At 43.8% G+C, this 18,666-nt stretch overlaps 1 protein-coding gene across 1 annotated transcript; it reads right to left on the bottom strand.

The window, feature by feature from the left end:
* Positions 1-6: 6 nt before the first annotated feature.
* On the bottom strand, positions 7-11,606 carry LOC117858880 (formin-like protein 3). Its single transcript, XM_034742025.1, has 20 exons — positions 11,308-11,606; positions 10,234-10,367; positions 9,437-10,137; positions 9,125-9,346; positions 8,622-9,048; positions 7,374-8,406; positions 6,990-7,113; positions 5,947-6,018; positions 5,256-5,354; positions 5,092-5,133; positions 4,931-5,011; positions 4,786-4,836; positions 4,630-4,711; positions 4,330-4,424; positions 2,747-2,818; positions 2,532-2,648; positions 2,071-2,139; positions 1,930-1,996; positions 500-769; positions 7-306 (listed from the first exon to the last, which is right to left on the bottom strand). Exons 2-19 carry the CDS (start codon positions 10,304-10,306, stop codon positions 642-644), a joined length of 3,555 nt encoding a protein of 1,184 aa, XP_034597916.1. The 5' UTR covers positions 10,307-10,367; positions 11,308-11,606; the 3' UTR covers positions 7-306; positions 500-641.
* Positions 11,607-18,666: the final 7,060 nt, after the last annotated feature.

Below are 18,666 nucleotides of genomic sequence, written 5' to 3'. Positions count from 1 at the left end.
GCAACGGATTTGAACTAAAATGCCTCTGATTTGTTTGTTCCTCGGTAATACAGTAACACTGTACAAGACTCGTGTTTATTCTCGGGAAAAAGAAAAAAAAAGAACACTCGTGTTGTTTGCTTCATTCCCGCGTGGGGCCTTGGACTATTTTATGTACAAGTAAGACAGCTATACCCCAGTAACTGCTATATTTACATACAAAATTACAGCAGCCGTGGCGTCCGTACGTTTGTTCAGTCATCTGATGTCCATAAGACAGGACGTGCGCACAGAGAGCTCCAAAATCTTGGCATTCGCAAAGGCAACCTGAGAAAAAAAAAAAAGAAAGGACAGCATGAGTATGTGAAATGTCATAAATTGACATTTGAATTCAGTATTAAAGATGCGGCAACAGCTAATAAATACTGCGTTCTTATAAAACTCAAACCAGAAATTCACGCAGACAGCAATCGCTAAAACTTAAGTACAGATATGTAAGGAATGTAGTTAAAGTGCCTACCATTTAACAGATGGCGACCAGCTAGCGAGATTCCTGACACCACACCTCTCATATACAAAATATTTTGAAGCTGGTTCTGCAGTGCCACATATTATGCGGCCGGTCCTTGTAAAATAGTCCACAATTAGTCTCATTCCAAGCCTTATTTAGCAGACACACTTGCCTTTTCCTTTTCCTTTTCCAGTTTCTTTTTCTCAGCCTCCGCATTTCGAGCATTTTCGTCACGCGATTTTTTGAACATATTCACGAAAATAACCAAAATTGATGTCACTGAAAATAAAACGAGCAATAACTGGTCAGGTAAACATAAGAACTTTACAAACAGCCGTGCAAGAAAATAGGTTACTGCCAATCAAAGTTCAATTCCTAGTGGACAAAGCAGTCAGGTCACCTCAAGTAGCTAAACAACTGCCGATATTAGCAACTTCGATAAAAGTTACAGTTTCGACAAAGCCAAGAGACTTAAAGGGGATAAGGGAATATTATTCCCTCCAGTTCAAGTAGCTAATCATATGTCGATATTAGCAACTTCAATAAAAGTTACATTTGGGCCAAAACAAAAATCACTGCAGAGACTTAAAGGGGCTGAGAGAATAATACTTCCTCCGTTTCAAAATGTAGGTCGCTTTAATTTGTCCCAAGTCAAACTTCTCTAAATTTGACCAAGTTTATAGACAAATGCACCAACATCTACAACATAGTTAAATCAACAATGAAATGTCTTTTTAGTGCATACGTTTTGTATTGTAGATATTAATCGATTTTTCTATAAACTTAATCAAAGTTGGAGAAGTTTGACTTAGGACAAAACTAAACACCTACATTTTGGAACAGAGGGAGTATTAATTAGTTCAGATTTCGTATCCAGGGGTACAGGCATCCCATTTAGTGAATGTATCATTTTGCAATGTTTAAAAAATTCATCAAAAGATTGTGTATTACATACACAAAATTAAGTATGGCTGCAACAAGTCAGTTTTAAGTCTGTCGTAAATGTCAAGAACCAAAACAGATAAGCAGTTAATCTGGCACTGTTAATCAGATGTGGACAAACACTTGTGCCTTTTGAATCCCGACATCAAAGATCAATTTCAGATTGAATTTCTGCAGGTTTATTTAACTGTGCGCACTGCATACTACCTCCAATTTTAAGTATATGACATTTAGGACATGCAGATTATTTAAAAGTGGAGGGGTACATGATTTCTGTGATGATTTTTTGAAACATTGCAACATTGATTCTTAATTATGTTTTGACATGATGTAATCAGGATCACTCAAAGGTGAATCTAAGCTTAAATCTTCTAGTTCAAAGAAAATTTCATTGGCATCAACTTCCATCACTGCACATTCAGACAGGATAGCATGAATAATGACCAATGAGCCAATGACAAGTAAAATGTTGAAATAGTAGAAAGGCCAAAATATACCTTGCTCGAAAGGGCAGCGTGCAGGATCCTCACCAAAATACTGAGCTAGGGAATCAGCATTCCTTCCCTGCAAGACAAACTATCAGAATCTATAATAAAAACAGAAAAATGGGGTAAATACTTTTTATAGCAGTGACTCACCACTTCAGCATACAGGGAAATTAGGGACCTAACCTCAGCTTCTGCTGCGTCAAGAAAGCTTTTCAATGCCTGTAGAACTCATCAGTTTCAGTTCAGTTGTAAAAGATCATCATTATCGTTCACCTACTGCACATGTAAAGTATGTCACTGGTACATACATTTACATGTACTTTTACTGCTCTACTTATAGAACTACAAATCAGAAAAATACACAAACAACTGCTCATATTTCACCAGTGGTGGAGAGATCCACCAGGCTAGAGGCATTGAGATGGCAGGGTAAGAAGATGAGGAAGCAAAATACAGGAAATCTAGTGAGTGCACAATCTGGAGACAAGTAGTCTGGCGTTTTTGCATTAAATGAGTTGACCCTAAAGCATCTTAACATGATGGATAGATGTAAACTGATTTAATTTCAGGCATCCAGCAAGTGCTAAAAGAAGAGATAAACTCTTTCATACCTTACGAAAGCCAATTGAAATTGCACCATCATTTTCTGAAGCAGCTAACTCCTGCTCCACCTTCTCAAGACCTTTGTTTATTGCTTGCATTTCTTCCGCAAGCAGCTTCAGTTGGATCTGTGGGAATTAAGAAATTCAGTTGTTCTGTAACATACTTGATGAGTAGAAAGCTCAATATCCATCCAGAAGTGCAAAACATAAGCTAATTGAAATACCTTAGAAGCTGCTTCCAAATGAATTAGGTCTTTGTCAAAATCAAGAAGTTCAGGCATTTTCTCAGCAAGAAGCTGGCACGTAACAGAAATGGAAAGAAGTTAGCTAAATTACGTAAACACTGCAAATTAAGGGAAAAAAGATGACAGACTAACAGGCATAAGGCAGCCAAATGAATTTGACATGCAAAGAGCAAAGTAAGATCAGGTTTGCTTTTTAAACTGCCCAGTTGCCCATGTAAAGCACCCGTGTTTGGAAAACTAGAAATGGACCAGTACCCGGACACAACCACTTTACTGGGAACCACCCACATTTCTGACCAAAAACCACGACTTGCAGTAAATTAGGTTAACTCATTTTGTAAGCAGTGTAAATCAGTCTAGTGCACAATAACTAATGATGACTCAGACATAAACCTGCCCAGCAAGCTTTAGCCAAACCTTGGTCAGGTTTTCAGCCATTTACCATCAGCTTTCTAAAACCTTTAAAACACACAAGCAATCTTTGATCACCACCTCCCCAGGGCTGTAACTTGCATGGGAGATATTCTCAAAAGAAAATGGCTCAAGGTCAACATATTAGGTGCTGAATCTGATTGGACTGCTAAGATTAGTTACAATGCGAATCCATTTACCATTTAAGCAATATCAGCATGGACATCTGGTGACAACTGACCTTTGGAGTATTTGGAGCATCTTAGCATTGCTCTCTTACTTATCAGTGTTTGTCAATAGATATAACTAATTAATAATCTAAAGAAAATTTAGAGTGCACTGCGCTACCATGTAACAAACAGATACTAGCCATGTATAGCATGCGTCAATGACTACAACAAAAGCAATTATATAACATTCCCTGGAACGCTAGTCCCAATACTTCGTATCTTGTCACAATCTCCAAAAGCTGCCATGTCATATGAAACTATGGAAGATACAACTACCCCAATGCATAGCATCATAGGTTGTTTCTTAGGTCCCACAAAATAATTAATTGTTAGGCGTATGTTTGTGACTATGAATTCTAGGTCACCTGTATGGTTCAGTTTTGAACAAGTTGGATTTCATGTCTAGGCTGTAACTTTCCTCTTTCTCTTCATGACATGTAATTTAAAAATCCTATGTGGCACTTGTTTAATGTGCATGATACAATGCACTGAGACTAGCCTAGGTCAACGAACAACAACAACAACAACAAAGCCTTTTAGTTCCACCGCAAGTTGGGGTAGGCTAGAGTTGAAACCCAACATGAGCCACCAACAAAGAGGGAAAAGAAAGAAAAAATATACAAAAGGCATTAATAATAGTGATTATTTAGGGGACTAAAAAGTTCATGGATAAAGATGAACGAAGCTGATAAATATTAACAAAGTGTGATTCAGAATTAGCACGACATCATGTAAAGGGGTCACTGCCCACTGGAGTATAATCTTGGGTGTTCTGCCATATTATAGAAGAGAGGGTAGGGCCTTAGGGGCATGCTACTGCTTTGGACATTTCGAACAGACCTTGATCGTTTCATATGTAATTAAGATCAATAGCATGCGAATATAGTACATTTATAACAAATCTCAGTGATTAGTGAATACCTTGCATAAATAATGCATCAGTGTCATCTTATTATTTCTAGCTCGAGTATCCGACAGTTTAAGAAGGCTGTCTAATCTGAATCCAACAGCAGATCCTGTTTAATCAATCAACAGATCAGGGCATTGGGCAAAATTGTCAGAGAAAAGGCATTGCATATGATTTATCTACAGTTGTTTGACAGGAACTATGCTTCCATGCTTCACCCCTTCAATGAAGTTACACGATTCTTAAAGCCCTCTAAGGGGCGAATGGTTCAAATTCAGTCTTGGGTGAAGCATAGAAGCACCTTCCTAAGGTACCTCGTGCTGTCCCTTGATTCAATGCGTTTCCTAATGTGAGAATGGTCTGCATTATCTGCCGTAACTTCAAAGACTCTTTGACCTGCATAAGTTGAGCCGTTGAGCAAGCATGCAGGTATAAACATGTCTCAATTTTTTAACAGGGTATCACCGTACCTCCTTTGTTGCGTCGTTTATGGTGGTTAGGTTAGTTCTTAGATCATCTACCTGCCAAGGTGAGTTATCTCAATCACATACTGCAAAATTATGGAGAATACAAGATATTCCAAGCAAGTTGGCTTGGGGAAAGGGGTCACCAAACCTGTGTTGAGAAAGTAATTCTAAAAGCAAAAACTCTTAGCTTGGCCTCCACACGTGGAACTTTCATTAGCTCCAGGAAGAACTACAGTGTAGTTTAAAGCTTCCGTCATTACACAAAAGGAGGCACTATGTGAAACCAAAATGCCAAAATGCTGAACTTACCTGTTCGCATTTCCCAAGCATTTCTTTGTTGCCATTATAACCCTGAAACGAGAGACAAGAAAAAAAAGAAAAAAGCCCATTTAAGATAAAAACATGTCAAATACTGATTAGGAAGGCAAGTCAAATCATAAGGTATGAAAGAGAAAACAAGTGAAAAGAATTACCTTTAACATCTCAATCTCTTCCTTTGTAGGGCAAAATTTAATGAGATTTTCCACTTGGTCATTATCAAGAACAGAAGAATCCAAAGCCAAGATTGCACTCTGCCAGACACAATCACAAAAGAAAATTACATGGAGTACAAAAACAAGTACCAGACTGTCAGGAATTTAATGGAAGTGACAACATAAAACGATGAGCAATTTCATAGGTGTTATAAATTACCTAAGAAACAAAAACATGCATCATGAAATCTAATACAGTTCAGCAGTAGCTATAAGCCTATAGCACGTGATGATCACATAGTACAAGTGCATTTTTGGCCCTTGAACTGTCACGGAGGTCTGGCTTTAAAGTCCAAGGGCCAAAATTGGAGTTCCGCAATAGCCCAGGGGACCAAAAATGGACTTCTTAAATATTTTATGGCACTCATATTTGGGTACCCACAAATTTACCATGCATCAATAAAAACGGTCTGCTCTATGAAACCATGATATAATTGTAGGGAGTTAGTGTCAATGTGACTGATTTTTTTAATACAACGAAATCAATTGATTATGATATATATAAGGTTAGCGTGGTAAGTACACAGAATAACAGCAGTCACTAAGAATTGCCAATGTGTCACAAAGGGGAACTGGAGTGCCCACTCCTCTATTATCGGTAGAGACAGGTTGAACCAGAAAGTAAACTCACAATCATATCAGGTAGAGGCATTTTAATTTTTGTAAGCATAATCTCGCAATTGTTTGCCCGCCGCATGTCAACCTGAAATGAAGCTAACAAAAACTTAGTCCATTTTCTATTGAGTGAATATTTATTGAGCATACCAACATGAAAGGAAAATCACAGACAACTGGAATCATCACATATACTCCATCCAGCCACAAAAATTAACACTTTGGAGAGCATGAAATCAATTAATTATTAAGTTTGACATATAATATCTTCATGTATTAATGTCATGAATGGTCTAAGTTGTATATACCCCCCTATCAAAATTAATATCACAGTTTTATTTGGTTTTTGAACATCCATGTTAGCATAAAACAATGGTCAAAGACTCACAGTTGTGTTTGGGGGGCTGTGCCATGTGCAAGATGTATGTTTGTGAAACAACCAAAAAAAAAGCTAAATAACCCACACACTCCCTTCAATCATGAAAGAGACATTCTGGATCGCATGAAATCAAGTGTGTAAACTTGACTCGAAAAGTATTTTTTTAATATCACAGATCCAGTTACATAATCAGATTTCATAAATGCACTACACTGGAAACTAATTTCAAAGCTTCATTTGGAGTGTGTGCATAAAGAGGGCAACAAAGGCAACATGCTTGTACCGTATATACAACACCAATGAACAATTATCCAGCATTTTATTACCCGTGTTGCCAAATGGAACTAAAAACTTCATGTGGGCTAATTTTAATCAGCTAAGCGTGAAGATAAAAAAAAATATAAATAGATTCACTGATGAAAGAGTGGCCATCATATAGCATGCAGTAGTTTTATTGAGAATAATAAAACAGTCTAAGTTCCAAAGTTCCAATATATCAAATGAGAAAAGAAAATGTTACAAAATAAGTGTGAGGAAGCAATTGATCGCAGTAGCATCATGGGAACAACTTTAAAACATTATATATTAAATAAAGCCAAATTTCCCACAGATAGGGAGAATGATTAAACTTTTAGGAGTTTTGAGAAAACATTACGACAGACGAATGGGAATTTTCATACCAGGTGAACAATTTCTGGCTTGCTAATAGCTGAACCACGTTTTGTCGCCCCCTTTTCACTTGTGCTGGTTACGCTTGCTGTGGAGAACAAGCTCTCCAGCTCGGATAAATCGATATCAGGAGCCCTGACAAATGGTGCAACACAGCTTTAGTGAAGAGATGATCCATATCTCAAATAAGTAAAAGGAACTACCAAGCCCAGAATAAAAGATAGATTTTATGATGAAAAATAGCACATACTAGAATTAGCTAGTAATAGTCACAAATAACATATTTCATACTTAATAAACTAGTGGTATGAGAAATTTAAACTCGTCAGTAATAAATCAACAGTTGGACATATTATGAATAGAAAATCATGCTACAATATGTCAATAGCAGCTACCTAGCCTGATTCCCTTGTTTTTGGGCATCAGCCCAGAGACTTCCTTGCATTGCTCTAGTAACTTTCACCCAATGCAGAGGCTTTAGTGAAGCCTTTTTGGGAGGGTTACTTTGCTGCGCCAATCCAATGCCACGGCCTTTAGTTGATCCAGTAGTGTTGCCTCGTCCCCTTCCTAATAATGGAGGCGGCGGCGCTGCTGCGTTTGAGATCTTTGTGCTTGGGGGTGGTGGAGGTACAGTTCCAGGAGGTTTTGGTGCTTGAGGTGGTGGGGGCGGGGGTGCAGGGGCTTTCTTTCCATTCATCAGGGGAGGTGGTGGTGGGGCCGGAGGAGTTTTTTTATTAGCACCAGGCAATGGCGGGGGTGGGGGTGGGGATGGAACAGCAGGACCAGCAGTTCTTGATGAAGTACCGGGTGGGGGTGGAGGTGGAGGTGGAGGTCCTTTTGAAGTAGCAGCAGCAGCAGTTGTAGGTGCTTTGCTAGAAGAGGGAGGGGGAGGAGGGGGTGGCGGAGGGCCTTTATTAGCTATTCCATGAGCCGTTCGTGGCGGAGGTGGTGGAGGTGGTGGTGGGGCTGCACAAACATTTTGCTGTTTTGCTGCCCCAGAATTTGGCAGAGGCGGCGGCGGAGGAGGAGGAGGAGGAGGCTGTGAAGGAGCCATACTGCTAATTCGAGGAGGTGGCGGTGGCGGTGGAGGTGGTGGTGAAAGAATATGTTTGCTTCCACTCAGGGGTGGCGGTGGTGGAGGAGGCGGTGGAGGACCTACGCTGCTAAGCCGAGGTGGTGGTGGAGGTGGAGGAGGTGGCGATGAGAAAGCATGCTTACTTCCACTTGGTGGTGGTGGTGGCGGTGGCGGCGGTGGAGTGGGTGGTGAAAATGGTAGCCTGTTACTTGGTAGCTCCTGCGGTGGTTTTGTTAGGGGTCCACTTGGCCCAGTTGTTGGCACAGATGAATCCAAAAGGCTAGACGGTACCCCATGAGGAGGCGGAGGCAGAGGCGGTTGAGGCGGGGATGAGCTGTTCATTGATAGAGTAGCTGCAAAAGTTGTGATAGTTTAGAATCAGACTTTTAGTTAAACGAAAAAGGTTCATAAAAGAAAAACAACAGAAAGAAGGACAGTGATGGGACCCTGAAATCCGTGGCGCCATGAAACATAAAGCAAAGTTTCTCCTAAAGGGAACCATGTATAGACTGTGTACCATTATCATGAAGTTTCCAAAGCAGAAATTGGTTCATGTAAGAAGTTATACCACTGGATTCAGAATCTTCAGTAGTAGGATCACGATCAATGTTCTCCGAGTCAGATGAGTTTCCACCATGCTGAACCTTCTCATGATCAGCTGAACCAACAGAATCAGAAGCCACGGAATATTTTTCTTCATCAGAATCAAGTGGAGACATCAGTGGCATCTGTAGACCAACTTTAGCTTGCATTTTTGAGAGTTCTTTCATGTCATTGAGTATAAGCTTTTGAAATTTCTCCTGCAGCGAGTTTGCTGAGAATTCTTTGAGCAACCAATAGGCAGCATCATCATTGCTTTCAATCCAGTCAACCCCATTGAAGAGTTCTTGAACAGCTGAAAAGGCTTCAATTGGTAAACCACCCTTCATATCACCGTTCAGTGTTGCTGTTGGAGCTCTTGTGGGAGACATGCCCCCAATTTCACAAAACAGCACCTACATTTTCAAGTTCATGTTAGTGATCCATTTTAGTTCAGGGTAGTTTCAAAGAAGTTTGTGCATCAATTTTTACCTCTGCTCTAAAATTCTTCGGATAGCGATCTTTTGAACCCCAGAGTATATCCACATCATCGCTATTCAGCATCAATACATTTGAACGTATAAAAGCAGTATTGAACATTATCCTAAACATCATAACTTCCTTCTCTGGATCAAGATCGAGATGTACACACTCCAGAACAATATCTCCCTGGACTAGACATTGTATATCAATTTTTATCACATCGCAATCCTCCTGCATGATAACACCCCCAACGATGTCAACCCAAAATAGAGTCACAGAAAGCAACTGAATTGTTCATGTTGAATTCCATGCACCACCTACCTGCCGATAGTGCCGCAGAGATTTCTTCTTTGGCATAGAAAAAATCATGTTGACCATGCTCGCATTCTTGCCAAGAAGATTTTGCCCAAAAATGCGGACTAATGGCCTGCATCCATTATCAGAATCAAAACTTGGAATGGCTCGAAGAATCAGGCAATCCAAAGAGAGTGCTCTTTCCATTGGAGGCCACTCCGGAGATATATTTCTTCTGGCCACATACTGCATGTAACGGAGCTGAGATGGCATTGGATTGAGTGCAGAAAAGAGTTGTAGGAACCCTTTAGGTGCCTCGCGATAAATAATGTCCAGAGTTTTATGCTCAGCGCCATGCAATTTCTTGTAGATGAGAAGACAAGATAACAGGAAAGCCAATAATGGCCAGGTCCCTCTTTCACAATGGAGTAATATAATGTTCTTATTGTTCCCACTAGATAACCAGTGCTCACAGACACGAAGGAAATGCTGAATAAGAGACAGAGGAAGGACAGGGCAGCCTTCGAAATGACGGGGGTAATCAATGACTGGAATGTTGTATTCATGCAGTATATCAGCAAGCTGGCTTCTCTTATCTCCATCTCTAAAGTTAATCGCCAGGAATGAGGATTCTACATGTTCTTCATGCAACTCTGTAAGAATCTCATTCAAATAGACTGGGTACATTCCCTGAGGCAAAACTTCAGTGCTGAAGCATGAATCAAAAACTGTAGAATGCCAAAAGATATGATCAGTTGAAGCAGTCATAAATAAGTAATCTGATCTAAGAACGCGATCAATATAGCAAAACCCTCTATGCGTACCATAGATCCTGTCAATAAACTCCAATAGTCCATCAGGCGGCCTCTTGTAGAAGAATCTACTTAGCAGTGACATCTCATGGGAATGAAGAAATGTTGTGATAACTGCTCAGGATTTAAGTGTATGCCCACAAGCACTGCAAAAGTAAATGGATTTCAGACAAACTAACTATAAGGTGTAAGGACATGATTATCATATCTGAAAATTGGCGTGAAATATGTCTGGCTAATCACTTTAACCATCAGGCGTAGGAGATGATTAACATATCTGAATAATGGAGTGAAGTATGTCTGGTTAGTCATTTACTCATTTTAACAATTAGGATTGCAGCAAGTAGTAGAGGTCTGATTAGTCAACTCCTACAGGTCCATTATGTTGCTAAAAACAACACTTAAACTACTGATTCAGAAGTTCCATGGTCAAAGTCGCCTCACCATGCACTGCAACACCATCTAAAGCATGGCATTTCTAAGCAAGGATGCAGCCATGTCAGCTCAATAGAGCTTGTTTCCATTATGACAACAACTTAAAACATTTAGGTAACAGCTGACTCCAGAACCAGAGCCGTACAATTCAAATGTAGTTACAGAGTCTACACCTGCACAATGCAAATGTATGCTAAAATTGTACCTTCTGTCATCCGTGCACCCCTTACCAATCACAGACAGATTGCTACGAGTGTTGCGGTCACGCTAATTAGCTATGAGTGTTGCAGTCAAGCTAATTAGAGGAAATACCAAAGGAAGTTCCAGCGAACTCTAAATGTGAGGCCTATAGATGCCTTGTTCCATTACAGGGGCGCACTTGGTTGGGAATGGGGATTCAGTTGGACCCCCGAACCGAGTCGGGGAAACAAACTGCACCAGCAACTTAATCGGTACCAATAAATCGTACGGTGTCAACCAATGCCGATCCTACGCACTGAATAAGAACTTCTCAATCGAATCCACCAACCAAACCACTGCGCCGCACACAAATCCCCGACTAAATGAATGAAGTGGACGCGCGGTTCGATTGAGAACCAAGGCAACTCTTACGAAACGGGAGTCCATCCATGCGAGCTCAGGATCACTTACCAACAAAAAACGACACGAAACCAATCCACGCCCGCGTGGATCTCCGCTCCGCAGGGTCGAGCGAGGAGCGCCGCCGCCGCCGAGCCGCAGTAGACTGTGGGAGCGGCGGGGAGCGAGGGGGCCGCGCGCGGCGCCTAGAAGCAGAAGCTTAGGGTTTGGAGCAGTAGTGGAGGGGGAATTTTTGAGCTGGGAGGGGGAGGGGGAGGGGGAGTGTGATTTTCCCTCCGCTTTTTTAAGATTTCGGGGGGCTTTGGCTTCTCTCTCGGCGTTGTGCGGAGTGAAGGACGAGACGAGAGAGGGGGGGAATTGGGATCTGGGGTTTGGTCGGTTTCGGTTTTGGGCGTGTGGATGGATGGGGTGGAAGGCGCGTCCGGGCCCGCGTGGAAGGCGGGTGCAGGGGCGCCGAGGGTTTTTCAGCTGGTGGGTGTGGGGCGGTCGCGGGTCGGACGTCGGAGCGGCCTGTGCTATTCAGGTTGGTTCGACACTTCGACGGCGATGGATGCGGCCGAGTTGGAATGCTCGAACGATCGGACGTCGGGATGTTGTCGTCGTGTCCTGCCCTTTTTTTTCCTAGTGCAAATGCGAAATAAACTCTCGTGAAGCTGGCACGGCAAAGCACTAGGAAAAGTGAGAGTTTCGGACTGGGACAAGGTAGCTGAGTTACTGGTGACTGCTCCCTAGGTCTTTCGAGCTGCTTTACACAAGCCGGCCTAATTTGAAGAGCAAGAACAAAGTAATATTTGCGCAACTTCCCCACAAAAGACTAGTCCAGTGCCAATGGGTAAGCACTTCTCACAAGTCGCACCTATCAGGTGTGCTACTCCCGAATTTTTTTTTATTTTTAACCTATTTTTAAATAAAAATTTTAAAATAACCTGTCCGGGAGTTTATTTACATCGGGTGACCCTTTTTCCCGCGCCAGCACGCCTAGCGCGGCGGAAGCTTCTACCACGCCACGTGCACTGGCATGGCGGATGCCGCCACGTTGGCACGACGCCAGCTAGGCGCTGACGTAGGGAGGCGGTTGCCGTGGCAGCGTCCTCTACTGCCCCCACACCGGCTCACTCCTCCCTCTCTCCTTTCTTCTTCCTCCAGTAATCCCGAGCCCAACCCTTGCACATGCCACCGGCCGCCTCCACCCTCAAATCCACCCAAAATCCAGCAATTTCGGTGGGGGAAAATTGAGAATTGGTCAACGCTTCGTGTGGAAGGTATCCTTCAACTTTTTCCCTTGATTTAGTGTTCCATTTGGTAGATCGGAGGATGTTTAGGTGAGCTAGGGTTAAGTTGTTGATTTGAAATTTTGATGAAATGTAATGTTGTTATGAGTTAGATGATGCGTAGTTCATACGCAATAGAGTCTTTGCCCGCGATATTGACGTGTAGAACTTGTTGAATGGTTCGATTTAGGTATATATTCATCCAATTGTGTAGTGTACATGACATGTGTAATTTTTTTTTGCAATATGTCCAATTAATATGTCCAATATATTTAGTTTGTAATATAGTTGCTGTAGTTTATATGGTGAAGTGTTTATATTTTGTAGATGGATTGTTTAATTTGTATGTTTGATGGTGGAATTGTGAAAGTTGGTATGCAATTGTGTAGTGTACATGACATGAGTACGTTTTTTTTGCAATATGTCCAATTAGTTTATCCAATATTTTTATTTCTTAATATAGTTGCTATAGATTATATGGTTAAGTGTTTGTATTTTGTAGAGTGTTTGTATTTTGTCGAATTGATGTATATAGTTCGTATGGTAGAGTAGATGGATTATGTGTTTAAAGTTTATTTGCGTATTAATTTATGGGCACTTGACGTGTAGGTGAGATGACGTCGTGTAGTTATGAATACAAGCGGCGTAGGTGGTACGTGCGTTACGTGGGCGAGTCTAATGCTGGTGCTCCCGTACCTCCTACCCTTCCGGTACCTCTTTGTAGATGTGGCGTGCAAGCTGAGGTGAAACAATCAAGGCATACAAAGACAGCCGGAAGAGTCTTCTATGTGTGCAAGTGGACTTTTGATCCAATGCCTGCCGCACCTTGTGATTTCTTTCAGTGGATAGATGGACCCGACAAATATGATCCTAAGATCTGTCTATTCCCATACCATAGCACAGAGCTTAAACCATACTATCAGTTTAGGTGTTGGGTCCTGCTCCACCAAACCCATCTAGAATGACCAAGGAGGAGAAGCAGGAGGCTGTTTGTAGGCGTGTGAGGGATCCTCCCATGTGCAAGTGTGGAGTTGCTACTAAGCTTATGCGTCCTAACTTAGGGGTTCCACCTAAGTTCACTCCATTCTTTTGATGCTCACTAAAGACTCATGTAAGTTTATTAGGAGAATGTTAGTATGACGTGTAGCAAGTAGTGATAGTTTTATTGATTTATGGTCACTTTTAATCTTGTCACCGGTTTTATGCAGGATGGGTGGCCGTTATGTGATTTTAATGAGTATATCTACGGGCCAAAGGCGATGTGGTCAATGGAGGAGCAAGTGCGGGAGTTCGAGAGTGGAAAGGCACCATGGCCATGTGTGTTCTCTTCTAGTCGTAGATGCAAGTGTGGTATATTGGCAACAAAAGGTGTGGTGCCTTTTGAGCTTGGATATGGTTTATTCTGTGGCAATGCACATGGCGAGTACTGGGTGAGTAACTACTCATCTCTTTTGTGTTACTGAGCTTGGATCTTGTTTCAAATTTATAAGAATATGAAAATCTTGTTGTAGGAGGGAAGGACATGTGATTTGCAAGACTTTTCTGGTTATTGTGATTTATTATTAAAGTTGGGTAGTACATCGAAATCATGAAAGTCAAGATAAACACAAGAACTGATAGAAAAGATTAGGAAGGAGTATGATGTGCCTATACCTGATGGCAACTTGCTTTGGGGAAACATATACCAAGACATGATTCGGGAGACTGGAGTGAAGCCTGAAGGATTTTATGCAAAGGAAACTATTATTAAGTATTGGAGGCCGAACAGAACCAAGTATCCACAACCTCTAACTGAAAATGAGAAGAGAGAAAATAGGAGGAAGTTGCAGGAGGAGATGGAGTTGGAGAAACAAAGGTTGAGGGAGGATAGAGATTGCATAGGTTTTGTGGTTGATCCGAATACGAAATACTCTAAGAGTTTATGGGAAGAATATTTGCAGCAGGTTAGGGTAAGGAAGAGAAGAATTGAAATGGAAGAGTTACAAGAAAAAGCGGAAGAGGTACAAATGGAGGCGATGAAGGCATTTGTTGTCGATTTACCACTCAATAAGGTTAATGTGGATAAAAAAGGTAAGGAAGTTGTTATTGCGGGGGATGATGGTGATGATGAGTTACTATGTGAAAGTGACTCCAACTAGATGAACGTGTTGATTGAGTTGGATCATGTTTCTTTTTAGTTGTCAAAACTATGTTCATTTGTGAGACAACTATGTTTATTGTGAGAACCATGATTACTTGTGAAAACTATGTTCATTTGTGAGAGAATTGTGTTTATTGTGAGAATTATAATTATTTGTTGATAAAACATGTAATATGTCATTTGCATTGAGTGTGCGTGCGTGGTCGTGGTCAATGTTGCATTTTGATAGCACGTTATTTGCATATACATTACAAGGGCTATTTTGTTCGATACCACGAGTCATTAACGATTACTTATTTTGTTCATACATAAGGTACAAAATTACTTACTATTGCTAATACCACACTTTGTTGTAGCTACTTGGATAGTTTCATGATATTATTGGAAACCTGCAAGCCAGCTGTGGCGGATCCACTTCGGATTAGCTTGATTAAACAGAGTTAAGCCGCCTAACATGCGACACCCATGCCTAAGCCAAGTTAACACGAAGTGCTGTCGGATTTCATCCGATTAACCACTTGAACAGGATCGAGTTAGCAAACTCACACGAAGGTGAGTGGTTCCAGAGAATACAACAAGTCCACCAAGTTGAACAACTTAACCATTTAGTTCAGCCAGAAAAACAAATCATCAGAGTTTTACAAGGTTTCAAAAGAAAACAACAGAAGGTAAAACAACAAGCGGAAGCTAAACGCGGGGGTCGGACGTCCTTGGTGAGGCCAGCCAAGACGTCAGTGATCCCTTTCCTCGCCGTCCGAGGAGGGATCCCACTCGACCGTCCAACTCGGAGGGAGCTGGGGCGGCCAAGTGCTAGCAGAAGAAGGCTCGGGAGCAGCAACTTCACCTGAAAAATAGGAGCCACAACAAGGCTGAGCTACTAAGCTCAACAAGACTTAACCGACAGGGAGTAACTACTCCACAAAAACTAGACATGCCAGGCTCTTTGGCTGAGGGGTTTGTTTGCCAAAAGCACTATGTAGATCCCTATTTTCAAGTTTTAGCTCAGGTTCTAAGTTCATTATCCGGTCCAAGTTAGCAACTTACTCTAAGCAAACATAGAACCAACCAAAAGGTATATATATCATCAACAAAACCATGTCATCATCATATTTCTTTCTTACTCAGGGTAGCATAGCAATCAAACAGTCTCAAACTGTGAGAGGCAGACGAATCGATTCGAGTTCTTTAACCATGCATGGTGAACCTAACCTCACGACATCCACGCACCACGGAGGTCGCTTCCTGTGTCGGCCTTCCCCATCAATCCCCTAACCCGTGTCGGGCCCATTTCCTTTGGTGCAAGGTTCCACAGACCCGGCCTCTACCGTTCTGTGACCACGCTTGCCACCACGTGCGACAACTAGTAGGGGAAACTCCGTTCCAAGAACAATGGGGCGACCGCTCACGTCTAGGTTCAATCCGGTACTAGGTTTCCTTATCCCATACTAAGTATGAGGTTAGTACTTTCAAACACTTGATCACGAACACCACCACTGTCGGGCCTTAGCAAGTTTCATAGACAGACGGGGCGATCAACCGACCACCAAAGAGTTACCCAAAACCCTGCCCCGTCCATCGTCCTTATAGTTGTGATAGGAGTAAGACAACCAACTCCTACAACTCGCGAGCAACAGGAAATCACTCGACTTTTACCGCTTCCTATTTAAGCAAAGCAGCTACTCGGTCCAACAGCTAGTGTTCACATGAAGGGATCTAAGTTATACATCTATGGTTCCAAACAACTCCTATACGTAAATGCACAAACAAGATGCAGAAGGCATGCGCAAGTCTAGAAAACATAGGGATTTCATGCATCCGGGGCTTGCCTTCGAGCAAGGAGGAAGGGAACTGCTCGACTTCTGGGCCAGCTTCGGCTTCTGGGGGCAGGAGCTCGGCTACACCGTCGTCTTCTGGCGCCGGGTGCAGCTCGTAGTAGCCGTCGGCGAGACGCAGCTCTACACGAATGCAATTCAAGAATTAGCATAGACGGTTATTTCAACAGCAACACTTGCAAGTATGAGTCCAGAAACTTGCGACAAGTAACAGGAGGGTGGGGAGGCTCAAAGGAGTTGGTGGAGATCAAGAGGTAAGGGTTGGAGGAAAGGGATTTAGGATCGGATCCTTAGACTAGAGGAATAGCTGTGCTAGGGGTCCTCAGACTCAACGCTGAAAGGTCCCCAAGTTTTACACATACACCCTCGGTTCGAAGAAAAAGGATACAGCCGAGTCCTCGGACGAGGCGGAGAAGGGTCGGCGGAACAGACAGGGTCGGACGAGACGGAACCGGGGTCGGGCGGATAAGAGGGGTCGGGCGAAGCGGACAAGGGTCGGCAGAACAGACAGGGTCGGGTGAGACGGAAAAGGGGTCGGGCGGACGGAAGGGTCGGACGAGGCGGAAAAAGGGGTCAGCAGCTTACCTTCGTCTTACAAGGAAAGCTTGGGGTCGGGAAGAGCAGGTTCAGGCGGAGGAACTGGAACACTAAGGCTTGCGGCGGAGATGTCCGGCGGTGCTCCGACGGTGGCGGTGCTTCTTGTGGATCACAAGTAAGCTCTTACGCAGCACGGAGGAGCAAGCGGCTGGGTGGATTGGGGAAAGCGGCGTGGAGCGGAGAGGAGAGTTCCTCAGGGACTTAGTGTGGTGGCGCTGGGAACTCGAACAGAGGAACGGCGGGAGGGCAGCGATGGCGAAGGGGACTCCGGCTGGGCTCCGGCATTCCCTTTTATAGCGGCGCGGAAGTGAAAAGGGGAGCGGCGCGAAGGTCGGGGAAGAAACGATGGAGTGCTCTGTCCGGGCGGCGATTGAGCGACGAGGGCGGTGAAGCAGGACTTCGGGGATGACGCCGGCGGTCATTGGGTACTGGCGTCAGGGCGGCGCAGGCGCGGGTTTGCCGGTGGTTGAGATTTGGCGGAGGCGGGCATCGTCGTGCGGTGGAGCTGATGGAAGTGATCGGGAAAACGACGCTAGGATCGAGGGCGCACAGGTGAGAAGATAGGCGGCTGCGGGCGCGCGGGCGAGCGCGGAGCAACAGATTGTCGGGCGGCTTCTGACAGGGCGGGAAAAGGAGCTGTCGCTGCCATGGTCGGGGTTGGCGGAGGAGGAATCGTCGTGTAGCGAAGACCGGGGCGGCGCGACTGTGGCGAGGTGACGGAAAAGACGGGCGGCATCGGGCTCTGCGGCCGGGATCTGGCGATGTGATGATGGGCGCGGGCGGCGAGGTGCTGCAGAAAGGTTGCAGAGGGGCTTCCGCTGCGATTGAGGAGGAGGGCGCGAGAATCCATTCGGTCGCGGGCCGAAGACGAGGCGGAGCGGCGGACGTCGGAGGAGTTGAGCCACGCGGCGGGGGAACTCTGAAGCGAGCATGCAACTCGAGTGCGCCTGTCGCGGGGGATCTGGGGGGAAAAGATCTTGTGGGTCCACCGGTCAGATTGAAGGGAGGTGTTGGGGAAGACTTAGAAGAATCCGACGGGTGAGTTGGGGTCGGCGGGGTCGGAACTGGAGGCCAGCGGAGAGGGGTCGGGTCTCAGGGGTTGGGACCGGTCGGGAGGTTGAACACTTAGGCTTGGAAAACTAAGACAGGTGATCAGGGCTCAGATTAAGATTAACTCGGGAGATTTCGGGGTCGGTCGTCATAGCCTACCCCTCTTAAAAAGAATCTCGTCCCGAGATTCAGGTGTAAGAGTAAGGTGTACCGTTCTTACCTCCTTGACGAGACAGAAAACCTGGGAAGTGCTTGTTGAAATACTCGTCTGTTTCCCATGTTGTTTCATCCTCCGTGTGGTTCCTCCAGAGGATCTTGTACATTCTGACCATTTGGCGCCGGGTATGCCTCTCTTTCTGGTCAAGAACTCTGTCTGGGTACTCGGCGTAGGTTAGGTCGGGCTCTAACTGAAGCTGCTCTTGCTCTAAGATCTCGGTTGGGACTTGGACACATTTCTTCAGTTGAGACACATGGAAGACATCGTGTATGGCCGATAGCTGTTCTGGGAGTTGGCTCCGGT

Source organism: Setaria viridis, chromosome 5, assembly GCF_005286985.2.
Source record: "Setaria viridis chromosome 5, Setaria_viridis_v4.0, whole genome shotgun sequence".
In the NCBI taxonomy this organism is placed as follows: Eukaryota; Viridiplantae; Streptophyta; class Magnoliopsida; order Poales; family Poaceae; genus Setaria; species Setaria viridis.
The sequence above is the reverse complement of the archived record's forward strand: the minus strand, read 5'-3'. Positions and strand labels throughout refer to the sequence as shown.